General features: G+C 38.7%; 1 protein-coding gene across 3 annotated transcripts in view; it reads right to left on the bottom strand.

Annotated features, from left to right (window-relative positions):
- Window positions 1-6,872: 6,872 nt before the first annotated feature.
- PALLD (palladin, cytoskeletal associated protein) overlaps window positions 6,873-13,738 on the bottom strand; it is a 187,059-nt gene continuing 180,193 nt past the window's right edge. For all 3 annotated transcript variants that reach the window (XM_058803342.1, XM_058803340.1, XM_058803341.1), the window contains 5 exons: window positions 12,952-13,077; window positions 11,757-11,971; window positions 10,856-11,021; window positions 9,964-10,097; window positions 6,873-8,982 (listed from right to left, as the gene is read on the bottom strand). In XM_058803342.1, the coding sequence (XP_058659325.1) occupies window positions 8,810-8,982; window positions 9,964-10,097; window positions 10,856-11,021; window positions 11,757-11,971; window positions 12,952-13,077 (814 nt within the window). In that variant the 3' untranslated portion in view covers window positions 6,873-8,809. The remainder of the gene's footprint in view (window positions 8,983-9,963; window positions 10,098-10,855; window positions 11,022-11,756; window positions 11,972-12,951; window positions 13,078-13,738) is intronic.

Raw genomic sequence — 13,738 nt, forward strand, 5'->3', positions numbered from 1 at the left:
TTGTTTTCTTGGCTTTAGAACAATTTCTGGCACTTTGCTATGTACCGAAAAATAGATTTAGGCTTTAATTCCCTGGATCCCTCTGGAATCTCTTCTCAAAAAACAAGTGGTCCTTCCACCCACTAAAATGACAAGAACTTGCTGTCACGTTTGCCAGCTTCCGGTCACTCGAGGCAGGTTTCACTCAGAAGTCTCCCACTGCACTTACTTGGTTTCTGTTAGCACTGGGGAGTGAAAGCCTCATCTCTCCCCTTTGTCACTTTCCTCTGTAACCTCTCCCAGTGTAAAGGAAGGAGTAAAACCTTCAACAAGGTGCCTCTAGAAGTTGTCCTCGAGTTCCTCCATGGTACCAAAAACTGATCACAGGGATTTGTTCAGAGTCTGGGGATTTTTTTCCTCAGTAGGTTTTCCTTCCCTGAGCACTTTGCTTTTTATTTGATCATCTGCTTGCCTTCTTCAGGCATAGTTCCTGTTCCTGAGGTGCAGATTATTTTTGCAGATTATTCCTCTGAACTTGATCTGGCTGTAAATGTTACATTCATTGACTGATTAAATTTGACTCCTAAAGCTAGATTGATGGTTTCACAAAGGTTGATGTTTAAATGCTAGGAGCTTCCCCCTTTCCACAAAAATTGTAATTTGATGTGTGTATTTAAAATTGTTGTACTGAAGTTCAGTACATTCAATCTTGGTGTTGTTATTGGGCTGCATCTTAATTTTGACTTGTCTTTTTGGCTTAATGTAAATATTTTATTATATGTTGCTTGTTTTTTATGGAAGTCTGTGGTAGTGGACTTCTGTCTTTATTAATAAACTGGGTCAATAGAAATAAAAGTGAAATAAATGCAGAAATAAAAGTCACCATTAAAAAAAAATCACTATTTGAAAGTAGCATTTTGGCTCAGGCTGAGTGACCACAGCCAGAGCTGGGTGGGCCTGATCAGTTGCATGAAAAAGAATATATTAAAATAGTGATCTTGGCCTCTTCAGTGTGACATTTATCCAACATGCTCATGATTGCTGTCTGTCATCACAGTTACATTGCTGGCCTTAGACATCTCAGATGTCATAGCTATGGCCACACATATCCATCTTAAAGGTGGGAGTACCAATATCACCTAATAAAAGAGTTTACCTTGCTAGGTTTGGAAATTCAATCCATGTTTGATTGGATGATTTAATATGTAGATATTTATTTTTATGACTCTTCTATATATTTTGTATCAATATCTTTTTGATCTTCCATCATATTTCTGGTATGTCTGTTTTGTCACTGTCCTTGATTAAAAGCAGACATCTGAGCTTTACATCTTGTGCTGCTGGCATTTATGCCAAGCTGTATATGAATGTTTGGGGTTTTCTACATATGAGTGTTTGTGAGTCAGACTGCACTTGACTGACTTAAAATGATTACTCAATTGAATTTTTAAAACTTCAGTGCACTATAATATTAGATATAGTTTCTGTGATTCCATTCCTAATGGAAATGAGAGTGTGCTCTTATCCATCTGATGTTTCTTCACCTGCTATGTTGCTTTAAAATCTCCTACAGTCTCTTAAATATTAGCATCTTTTTGCCTCTTTTTCTCTTTAAGAACAGAGTATTTTCTGGGTTCCCACTACTCCATGTTTCTGCAGTTTCTAAAGAATCTGTAGTCCTGTTCTTTGAACTGTTTTTTCAGGCATGCATTGGAACTTTGCCTCATCCACCTAGTTTTGGGAGTATTTAAAGAAGGCTGCAGTGCAAATCTGATATTTAACTTACTCTGTGTTTTATTCCACATCTTTTCTCCTGCCCCACCCCATGTCTCTGGTTTGTACATGACCTTTCACTACCACCACAGAATTTCTAAAGAGACCATCAAGGCAGGTTTTGAGGGTGGCTGCTTTTGCAGCTGTCATTTAATTCAGCTCTTACAATGCAGTCCTCTTACAATGCAACCCTCTTTCTCACTCACCCATAATGATTGCTTTGAGTTTTTACTCAGCTGGGTTCCTGCTTCAGAGAGGATATCCTTACTAAAAGAAGGTTACACTGTCATTTCTGTGACCTGCCTTGCACTACCAAGTTAGGAAACCTAAAATTGTTCCTCTGTTGCCTTTGAGTTTGATTCAGTTCAAAGTTCATAGGTAGTGTGGTTTGCATGTTCTGGGGTTTAGTTGAAGCGCATTGTAGACCTAGAAAGTTAATTGTTTTGTATGTCTTCTCTGCATTCTTCTAATGTTTGGGAAGATGATGGACTACTCTTCTTCATCTTTTTTCCTGGGTATGACATTGGAGCCTTACTTCTGCTTATCTCTCAAGAAATACGGTTGTAACTTAGAATTTGCTGTAGTGAGCTCACTGGATAACACAAACAGTCTTTTCTTGCTCTTGAGGCATCTGTTGCAATGGATGGGCTGGATGGGCTCTGAGCAACCTGGTCTAGTGGGAGGTGTCCCTGCCCATGGCAGGGGATTTGGAACTAGATAATCTTTAGGGTTCCTTCCAACCCAAGCCATCTGTGATTATTGTCAGTAAAATTCTGTAGCAGGACACATAAAATGTTCATGAGGTGGTTTTGGTTTGGGATTTTTTTAAAATATTGCAGCTGTAAGGAGGAGCTCTGGTGGTGAACAGCTTTTGCAGACTGTGGTAACAGAAGTATATAGTGTTGGCTGAGGTGGTGCATGCTGAGTGAGATAGGGTTGTATCCCATGAAGAGATTTCACTGTGGCCTCCTGAGGGCAGTCTATCCTAAGGCATTATTGTATTGGTGATGACTTGGTGAGTAAACCTGTATTGTTTTAGGGAAGTGGAGTTGCCTCTATGCTGATGCTGGCATCCCTGTTACTGGTTTTGTAAAATCCTGGGTCATATATCCTGAGCTGCTGGGGGTTGTAAAGCATGACTTTTAAAGATGGAAAGGATTTCATACTGAGATCAGTGAAATTTGGATAGGAAGTAGATATCTTAATCCCAGGCTGCAAAATCTCTTTGTTATATCAGTACCTACAGTTAAATATACATTGTAATGATTATTTATTGCTGTAAAACAAATTTTCCTACTTTCATGTGTTGCACAGTGTGAGGTTGTATTACATGACCTGGAAATGTATATTGGCTGTTGCAATTATGTGACTTATTTTTTTGGAAGAACAGTGTAGTTCATTTAAGTGAAGCAAATGAAAAATGAACTCCTCAAGTCCAGGTGCTCCCACTTGATCCAGTTAATCAGTGTTTGAAAAGACAGGTCAAGTGTAGTTGTGGAGAGAAATCATAGGGTATGCTTAGTGCCTGAAGAAGTAAGAACTCTGCTAAGTGCCAAGTTATATTTGATTTTCACACACACATTGTGTCCAATTTCAGATCATATGCTAAAGGCTTCATTTTGCTGTAGATATGTCTGTTAGTAAAAAAATGCTACCTGTACCTTGCCAAACACCTTTGGATCAACATGTCTATAATCACAACTGGTCTGGTATTTTTATGGTTTTATTTTTTATGTTAACAGCTCATATCTGGTAAGGTCTGGGATATGTTCTATATGTTTTATATAGTATAGTATATGTTCTATATGTTTTATATAGTATATAAAAAAACTGCCAGTTCAAATATGTCAGTATCAAATGCAGTGGGACAGTACCCAAGTAAAAGCCACCAAAGCTTCCTTGGTATCATTACACACAGACTAGGGCAGTGTCAGTGGGAGTGTGGGGGGCAGATGTCACTGAACAAATGCAGTTGTGTGGGTGTTCCTCAACATTTCCCAGGCTGCTGGCTGATGGTACTGAGGTGCCCTTGCATGTGTAGTGTGCTGATGAGTTTGAAATTGCTGCATGATTTTGAACAGTTTGTTTAAGAGTAAGTGCAAAATGATTGTATGGTATTGCTGAAGCTTGTTAGTGAAGCAGTTTGATGTTTTGTGAATTCTGACTTGCAGATCTCCCAGCTCAGTATTTTTAATGCTGAATGCACTCAACTGCTTGTTCCAGCTCTGTGCTAGAGGCTGTACTGTCAACACTTGGATGCCAATGACCTGTTAAAAGCTCTCAGTTGCAGTGATCCTCTCAGTATGAGCTTTATATGAGCTTTTAAATTCTGATCCTCTCAGTATGACCTTTTATCCTTGTTTTTCAGATAGTTGGTAAATTTCTACTGCAGACTTCCTACAACTTTAGAGAAAAGAAGGAATATAGTAATTTGTTTTGTTTTGTTTAGATGTCATTTAGTGTGCATGTATGAGTTTTGATGGTGAGATGTCCCTGTCAGCAGCAGACTGGAACTGCATCCATTCTTTGCAGGCTCTTGTAGCTCTGTTGTTGGAATGCATATATAGAACAGAGAGCAGCTATAATTTTATAGTTCACCTTAATTTTCAGGACAGCACCATGGGAGAGGTCCTTAATTCACAATAGATTACAGGTGTGGTTCCTGTTGTATAGCAAGTCTTATCTTATTTTCAGCACCTTTTGCAGTAGCTCAGAAAGGTCCTGTTTGGCAGTCTGGGTTTTGTAGCCTCAGTTCTCTACACTCTATGATGTCTGGGCCAAGAGTTGTCCAAAAAAGCTTGATGACAATATGTTTCACTGAAACTGTGTTGTTAAGCACACAGGAGAAAAGTCCTAACATAATCCATTTGGTGTGATGAGATTTGTGGAGCTCCTGTAAGTGCTGTAATCATTCTGTGCAATGGCCGTGTACTGTTACTTTTTTCTGCTTTCTTGTTCTGCAGCTGTTTCTGGACCATTTATGCTATTGCAGAACTAAAAAGTGATAGCAGTTACAAGACTTGGCCAGTCCCCAGGGTTACCTATTACACTGCAGTTGTTTTATAAAGCACAAAATTTCTCCTTCTAGGTGGTGTTGGAGTTCATCTCCATCTGTATGGCTGCTGAAATAATTTCTGTGCAGATCCTGCCGCTCCTTGTCTGGCTTTTGTGCTCTAGATGTGACTGAGCATTATGTTCCAAACACATTTTTAGTAGACATGCAGTGCAGTGTTAGATAATTTTATGTTTTAATTACTTCTGTTAAAGAATGCAAAATGGCCTAATTTTGAGTTAAGAGTTGCAAGCTTTAAGACAAGTCAAAGAATACTGTGTGCTGTCTGGAATACATTATACATTCCTTGGGGCAGGAACTGTGTTTCCATCTGCCTGATGTGTTTCACGTGCTCATATTCCTGTTCAAACAGAAAATCTGTGCAGAGGGAAGGCTGTTTCTTTTAGTTCGGGAGAATGATATAAATGTCAGCAAATTCTATCCCTTGCATGTACATTTGAATGGTGAGGGAGTGAATTAGCCAACATGCATAATCCAAGCTGGCATTTCTAGTCTATGCTTGAATTTTTCTGTAGTGCACAGTGTGGGTTTGGCAGCTGGGTCAAGGAGTCAGAGCATGCAGCTCATCCCCTCAGCATCATGGCATGTTGGATAATGTGAGCTCATGAAGTACGTACATATGAAATCTGTTTGGGCTACTTGCAGAGGTGAGGATGTAGCAGTCCAGATGTGGAAAATCAAGGCATTTCTTAGCATACACCCTAAGTGAATTAAAATACACCTTGAAAGAGGTGATACCGAAAGAAACAATGATTTATAAGCTGGGGTTTCAAGCTGGACTGGTTTTGATCCCCAACTGCCAGTTAACCGTGATGGAGCCAAATTGTGTTTGTTTACTAATGGTTGCTGTTGCCTTAAAGCTGTAGGATAAAGGCACTGTGTGCTAAGGTACACCAGCAGCTGCAACAACCTTCATGCATGTGGGATTTTGCACCTCACTGCTGGTATTCTTGACAGAGGTTTCTGTTGTCATCCTGATCGTTGTTGAATTGAGTCTCTGATTGCTGTGAATATGCTTGGACTGATCAGCTTCACGTATAATTAGAAGTCTTCCCATACCTAAACTGGAAGTCTTGCAAAAAGTCAAGGCTCATTTTTTAGTCTTAAAAAATGACAAAAGTACACTCTCAGGTCATGCTATCTTTGGACTATGTGGAAGTTACTTTGATGCTTCCAAGAATTTTTGCTTTTTGGCTTGAGAAGTTAACTTGCTTATGCCACGCTTCTATCTCTGACTCTGGAAGCCCAAACAGTCCCGGTAACTAAGTAACAGCACAGCTGAATGTTTTCATAAAAACAATGTTGCTGCTTAGAGATGTGATTTACTGCTTAAGTGTGTCTGTACATATATACAAAGGCAAAAAGTGATGATGATCTCATCTTCAACAAGTCTCAGTTTTTTAGTCCCCAAGCCAAAGGCAAACTTGCTGTGAGCAGACACAACTCCAGTGACTTCAGCTGCAGTATCACCATTAATGTCAGTGCTCACTTAATTGCTGACAGAAGCCTGTTTGTAGTGATCAGTGCTTGAAATGTAAACCCAAAAGAAAAAATGGATAATGTTGCATCTTTCCTGGTATCTTCACATTGAAAAAAAGGAGAAACTAGTTAACAGTCAGGATTTTGTAAGTAAATCTGGCTTTTTTTTTTTTTAATTCAATTTTGATATTGTCTTGTTACTCTTAAATGAATTTACCAGTGCTCAGAACATGTCTTTTGCATAGAATCAATCAACTGTAAGTGATGACATATTGCAATTATTAAAAATACAAAACAGACCTGCATATCTTCTAGCCTATTAAAAAAAAAAAAAGTATCTTCCAGTTCCTCTATTTGGCAAAAGTTTCTCAGAATTTATAAGTAATATTCCTCTGTTCTGTTCAAACAAGATTCCAGGTCACAAGTAGATTATTCTGATAAATTCTAGTAGTTTTTAGATGCTGCATATAGGCCTCATTTAATCTGTATTCATAATATTTAAAATTTCCAAATCTTACAGTTGAATGCTTGTACCAAAAAAGTTATTAATCTTTACCAGAAGGAAAACTTTCTATTTGTGTAATATTTATTGATGCTAAACCCACATTATATCAGCACAACAGTCCAAAGTAATGATAATACATTTTTATAAATACAAATAAAAAGTGGCAAAATAATGCTAGTGAAGCTAAACAAAAAAGTAAATTAGCATGTCACAGTTGAGGAAAATTTGGCAAAAGATATGACATACTTCTAGAATAAAATCAGATTATTCCCACCTGACAGACTGACATTAATCTGGATTGACCATCCCCATTACTAGTCATATCCTGCACCAGAATAGTACTACCTTGTGTGCTAAAGTTTATTAGTCACTAAAAAACAAAACAAACTTTGTGTACTTACAAAGCAATACACATATAGCAGTAATGCAATATATGGTGTACACAATTACAAAAAAAAAAAAAAAAAAACAACAAACAAACCCCTAAGTACAGGACTTCTGAATAAATGAACTGAGATAAAAGATTTCAACACTTTTATTATAAATAATGAAAGATACCATATATGTGCTTCATATAAGGAATACAGTGTTTTCCTTTCCTAGCAAAGGACCGTAGCTCGTACCATCAAACACCCATTTTCCTTGTCTGGCCTAGTAATTTTTCCATCCATTCTCCCTCCCTCCCATTCAACTGAAATTCATTTGCTTCTAATTTAAAACTACCCAGTCAGGTGTGACTTAAGTGGGGCTCCACTTCCAGATGGATTTGCCTTGCATTCTGTAAGTAGCCTTCAGGCTTTTCACCTATGGTGCACAGACTCTACCCCTCAAAAGAGTTGACATTTGCCTGCAGTCAAGAGAAGGAAAAAATAAAATCTACCAGTGACATGTTATACTAAGAAGAAAAAACAAAAAGCAAATTGGATTTTTTTTGCCTATCTTCATTTTCTACTTCCTCAAATTTGCAAACTATCACCTGTGGTGTATACTTGTCACTTAAATCTGTAGTGTAGTTTTAGTTTCAATCCATTTTTCACTTACTATACATTTCTAAAATCCTCATACATATTACACAAGCTTTGAACAGTCAAACATTCCATACATACACTCTCTAGTTTTCAGCTCACTTTAGAATTTCAGAATCTTGAATGGGAGCATTACAAGGTTACACACTGCTGTCCGGAAATCCAGAGAGTTTCAACGTCTTGCCCAGTCCCTCCCACCCCTTGCAGTAACTCACTGCAGTGGTTTATACTATCAGCATTTTTTCCTATCTAGTTACCAATGTGTAATCTGGAGTAGATTGTTACTATGTCTCAACTCTTCTTTGCTGGCCTGCAGAAGTACAATTACTTCTGCTTAGACTGCCATTGCTATGTGTTTTAAATAAGCCTCCTCCAACCAAGATGGCAAAAAGGAAAAACACAAATGAATTGAAAGTAAGGGTATTGATGTCCATACCAACAGCACTGAAAGAAAGATTGTTTTTTCATGGTTGAATAGAAAGCAGTTTGCAGAGATACAGCATTTGCTTACATTTCTTTTCTTTGTCCCTTCCTGTTTCATTCTTATAGTATTGCACTTGTTCATCGTAGCTGTCAGAATGTGTGTAGCCATTTTAGAATTGTTGATAACCCTTGAAGAAAACATCTTGCACCATTAAGACTGTGTAGCATCTACTTACTGCTTACGAAGGTATGTAGTGAAAAATCTTTCTCTCTGATGCATTTTGGCCTCTATGAAAAGGGTTATGAAGCAACATAGGTTAAGGAACCGGTGAATGTGATTTGTTGTGCAATGTGTACATTTCTATTAATAATCTATCTATTCTTCTAATTTGGTATAATGAATAAGGAATATATGGTTACTGTGTTTGTTGTTTATCTTTTGTACATGAAGGTGTCTGCCCTTGCATAAAGTGACATAGGAGTATCATTGGTCAAGGCAATGGCTTTCAGTGTTTCTGCTTTGAAAGAAAAGGATGGAAGCGGCAGCTGAATCTACAGGTCATCGCTCTCTACCAGGCCAGGCTGCATTGTCAGGTGCACTGGGTTTGCTTCTGGCTGGAAAGCTGCTTTGATGTCCAGTCCTTGGTCACAGAGAGCAGCGTACCGGCTGGCTGAGGGCCGCACCTTCTTTGGCTTGGTCTGCTGAGCGGGCTGTTGCCACTGAGCTAGAGATTGAAAAGGAAAGAACAAGTGTTAGCCTTCCTGAGCGGTGCACCGAAGTGTGCCACAGGCTCAGGCAACCCTTTGTGAAGGAGATAGTCATTTCTGAGAAGCAGAAAACCATTATCTCAAAGGTAAATTTGTTTAATTTCTTCACATTGTGTTTTTGTTTTTTTTTTTTTTTTTTTTTTTCTCAGCATCTAGTTTCACCTTCCAATCTGGTAAGTAAATACAACGGTCTGAGTTACTTTTTGGTTTTTTATTTCCTTGTGCCACTGAGAAGGGTGACAGCAAGGAGGTTGTTTCTGTGCACTCCTATTATGTAACAGGCCTATTCTAGGGTGAGTTGTTGCATGTAAAATGAAATTTTCTGGTTGCCATTGCCACCCCTCCTTGTATATTGAAGAATGCTGAGCCAAATCTCTTATTCACAATTCCCACTTCCTGCACCACCCCAGAAACCATCCTTTATCAGTCTCTCCCCTTCCCCCTCCCAGTTAATTCTTGCTATGAGAAGACTGGTAAGAGATAATTCTTAAAGAAAACACAGGGCTGCTTTGGAACAAACTGAGTAATTAAGCAGAAAGCCATAAAAACATCTACTACACTTCTGGTAGCTATCACAGGTGTATTACAGACTAATGTACAAAAGAATACAAAAGGTTAGGGAAGTGCCAGCAAAACAACAGTAATAATGATCCACAAAAATCATATGATCATGCCGTTATCTGTTGTTAATTAGCTATATTTAATGTACAAAGCAAAACCAGAAAGCGTGCAAGCTTGTTTTGCTTTAGGTGTCTGAAAGATGGTGAAATATACTTTGACAGAGCATTTGTTGTCTTGAAGTAGATGTTTACTATTGAGGAGAAACTATAAACAAAAGAAAGAGAGACCAATGTAAACCATTCTGTGAACAATCCCAAACTTATAGAACTGTTGCTTTTGGGGGGATTAATATGATCATGAAAATTGAAGCCACTTACTATAAACATCCAACCTGGCAGTGCAAGACACAATCCCAGCCTCATTCTTAGCTGAAACAGTGTACCAGCCAGCATCCTCCTTTGTAGCTCCCTGAATAAGCAGGCAAATGTAGCCGTAGTTATCCTGGTGCATGCTAATCAAAAGAAAAGTAGAAAATTACAATTTAAATCACAAACCAGTGTAAGCTGTTTTAAAATGGCATTATAAACTGACCCAATCATAGTTGCAGATTGATTACAGTCTAACTTTAATTAAAATTTTAATTAAAATAGAACTTCCTCAGAACTTAGCAACTGGAAGATAAAGCCTTGAGTACGCTTGACAATTTGGCAGTTTAATATCCTGTACTGAAAACTAAGAAGAAAAAACACATGAAGTAACTTTTCTTTCATGATTATGGATTAAGACATCTGGAGTAGCAGGAACACGAGATATGACCCAGACTTTTTGTGGAAAGGATAAAGAAACTTAAGGAAGATCTTAAAATGTAAAATACTGAATCTTAGTTGCTTAACTGTACAGCAGAATTATGAATTAGAGTTTCTGCTGAAAAGCACAGAGAGTTCCTTTGGAACCTTGATTTTCACTAGCAAATTTCTGTAGTTTTGATTCAGGAAGAGTAAAACTAGTTCATCTTTTGCTTAGAGTGCAAAGGTAGTTTTCTTTAGTGTAAATCTAATGATGGAAAACAAGTAAAGTTTTATTTCTGGTTCAGGCACCAGGCTGGCTGCAAGTTTGAGTAAATATCATAAATTATTACAATCACTAGTTAATATTAATGAGATGCCCTTTACACAAAGTGTTCATGTGACCTCTTAGGTTTTTATTTGTTTTACAGGATAAATCATCATTGAAGTTACACATGGGGAGGTTTCTCTAAGCCAGTCTCACCTCACTCGGTCAGTGTTGTATGTGAGTGACTCATTCTCTTTCTTCCAAAATATCTGAGGAGATGGCTCCCCCGAGATTCGACACTCCAGTCGCACTGGGAATCCCTCAGTCACACCTGTGTTTTGAAGCTTCTCTATAAATACAGGTGCTTTTTGTACTTCCTTAGCTGTGAAAATAAAGATTGCACTTATGTTGATATTTGTCTATGAAAACATAGCCTTTCTTTCAGCAGTGTGCCAAAAACAATTATGAAAGACCTAAGTGGCAGGAAACTGTCTTATGAAAGACCTAAGTGTTGTCTTCATTAACCATGAAGTTCAGTCCTGGTTCCTCTGAAGAAGACAGTCCCATCATTATTTTAACAGGGGGAAAAGTGAGTGATAAAAAGCTGATTTTGTCTTAAAATAATTGAAATGTAGAGCATGACAACTAGATAAACTGGCTGCACCATGCTTGGTAAAAAGTGCTCCCCATATTCCACAAAAGCACAGACTTTTAACTGAAGAAGGAACTGCTGTACCAGAAGTCTGCAGTGGCATTAGTCTGATGTGCTGTGAAATGCACGAGGCATTCCCACTGGCTGCCCAGGGGTAGACGTGGGTGTGCACAGATTGTCATTACAAAGAAACATCCAGGGAAATAGTCTGGCTGTGGCCTCAAGGCCAGCAGCCCCCTTTTCTTAACTGTGTGCAAAGGCATTATGTGCCAGACAACTTATGCCACAATGTAACATGAATAGCTCGCCTATAAATATCCCATACTTCTGTTACTGCCAGGTTTCCTTTTTTCCTTTTCTTCCCTTTCCTCCACCCCTCAACGTGTCATTTGACATCATCCCTGTTTCCTTTTTTCACGCTATCCTGGCAGTGCTCAGTCTGCAAGCTTAGCATGAAGATGTTACCTGCAACAGTGAGCTCCAGGCTGAATGAATTCTCACCAGCTCGGTTGCTGGCGATGCAGGTGTAGATTCCAGCATCTCTGGCTGTGACCGGCTCTATGATCAAGGAGTGCACCCCGTTCTCGCGCACCAGCATTTTGTGATTGCTGTCAGGGCGAATTGGTCTGCCATTGAGCTGCCAGCTTAGGTCTGGAGTTGGTAATCCACTAACCTTGAGTGTAAAGACAACAGTGGGAAATTGTTTTAGCCACATGAAACACTGGAGGAGTCTTGACTTGTTTCTTCAAGGAAGTTTGGTTTGGTTTGCTACTGCAAGTGTACCAAAAGATTTCAAGATCTAATTCTGTCCTGATTTACACATTGAGTCAGTTGTAGTCATTTACTTAACTTTCTGGCCAACTCCCTAAATTCCATGATGTCTTATGGGCGTGACTGAAAAAAGATCAGTGTGTAGATAGGCTAGAAGCTAAATAATAATACATTGCAAAACAAAAGGCAGGGTGACACCTTTTGTCTTTTTTATTGTTTGCTCTTCGGGTGGAATGAGAAGATATTCCTTTCTAGATTAACTTCTTGTTGGAAAGCTTGCAGACAAAAAGATGTTAGCTGACTAACTACTGACCTCTGAAGCTGCATTCCACTGAGGTGTGCCCTAGTGACAGCACCACCTGCACTAGTTAATGCTGGGTCTGTGTGGACAAGTCTTGCACTCTTGAAAGCTGTGCCACTTGCTGTGGGGACTGCTTCAGAGCAAACAGCTTCTCCCAAACAGGTCAGCATAAAGTAAACAGGAGTCACCCAAGCCTGAATTATTTCTGCTCAGCAGAGTCATAAATCAGGTTTATACTGTTTGAAACTTTTAACAGGGGTTCAAAACTCAAGTAGTGAAAAGACTTGAAATGTAGAAACACATTGTCTTTATAGTGTGTGCTGCTTCCCTCCACACCCCTGTGTAGGTGAATTCTGTAAATCAGTTTACTGTGAGCTCTAAGATTTGCCTGAAGCACTTTCATTGGACGGGAGGGAAACTTTTACTGTCCACTTACTCACTCATAAGCAATGAGAATAATTACCCTGCTAACAGGAGCCGAAACTGCCAATAGGCAAAATTGTCTTGAAAAGAAACCAATGTGGGTTTTGAGTCAGCTGATGTTATCAAAAGGCTGCTGCTACCCTTTGCATGACACTTGCCTTGCAGTCCATCCTGCATAGTTTTCCTTCTTGAACAGTCAGGTCTCCAGGAGCCTGCAGAAAATGAGGCCGGAAGAATCGTTCCTGAATTGGTTCATTTTCATCACCACTGTCCCTTGATCGAGATCGTGGTCTTAAAATAACATGAAATAAAGGTAAATTATTTTTTTTCTCTGCTAAATCAGAAGAACCATAATCACTTATAAGACTGGTTTGAATTTTAAACCACTTTAACCTATACCATAATCACCCCATATTTACACACATGCACTGGTAGCATTTGGCCCAGACTGAGTTGATTATGACACTGCAGTTATTTAATTACATTCATTTAATTCACATCTTGTGACAAACTATGACCTATAAAACAATATCGCTGCAGAATAATAGCTTGTAATATTAATTAATTTTATGAATGGTAGTATTTTTGTTTTGTCTTTAAATCACTGAAATACAAATAAAACAAGTTAGCCTTGGCATGTAGCTTCAGTTCCCCATTTCTAGTGTCCTGTGTATTTAACCCCTCACTGCTGCTGATTACACCAGAAAGTACATGGACTGTTCATTAGTCATGGTTCCCTTTCAGCAAATAGCAGCTAACTCATAATAGCTAAAACCTAACTCAACTCAATTGACAAGAGACCTTTCACATCAGACTTATCTTCTCTTGTTCTGCACTAGTGAAGACTGTGCAGAAAATGCTGTGTATTGAATTGCTGCAGATATATTTATTCCTCATTTAACAGGTTTTTTGTATGGGATACTCTTGAATATTTTCAATGCCACCAAACCGT

Source organism: Ammospiza caudacuta, chromosome 4, assembly GCF_027887145.1.
Source record: "Ammospiza caudacuta isolate bAmmCau1 chromosome 4, bAmmCau1.pri, whole genome shotgun sequence".
NCBI lineage: Eukaryota > Metazoa > Chordata > Aves > Passeriformes > Passerellidae > Ammospiza > Ammospiza caudacuta.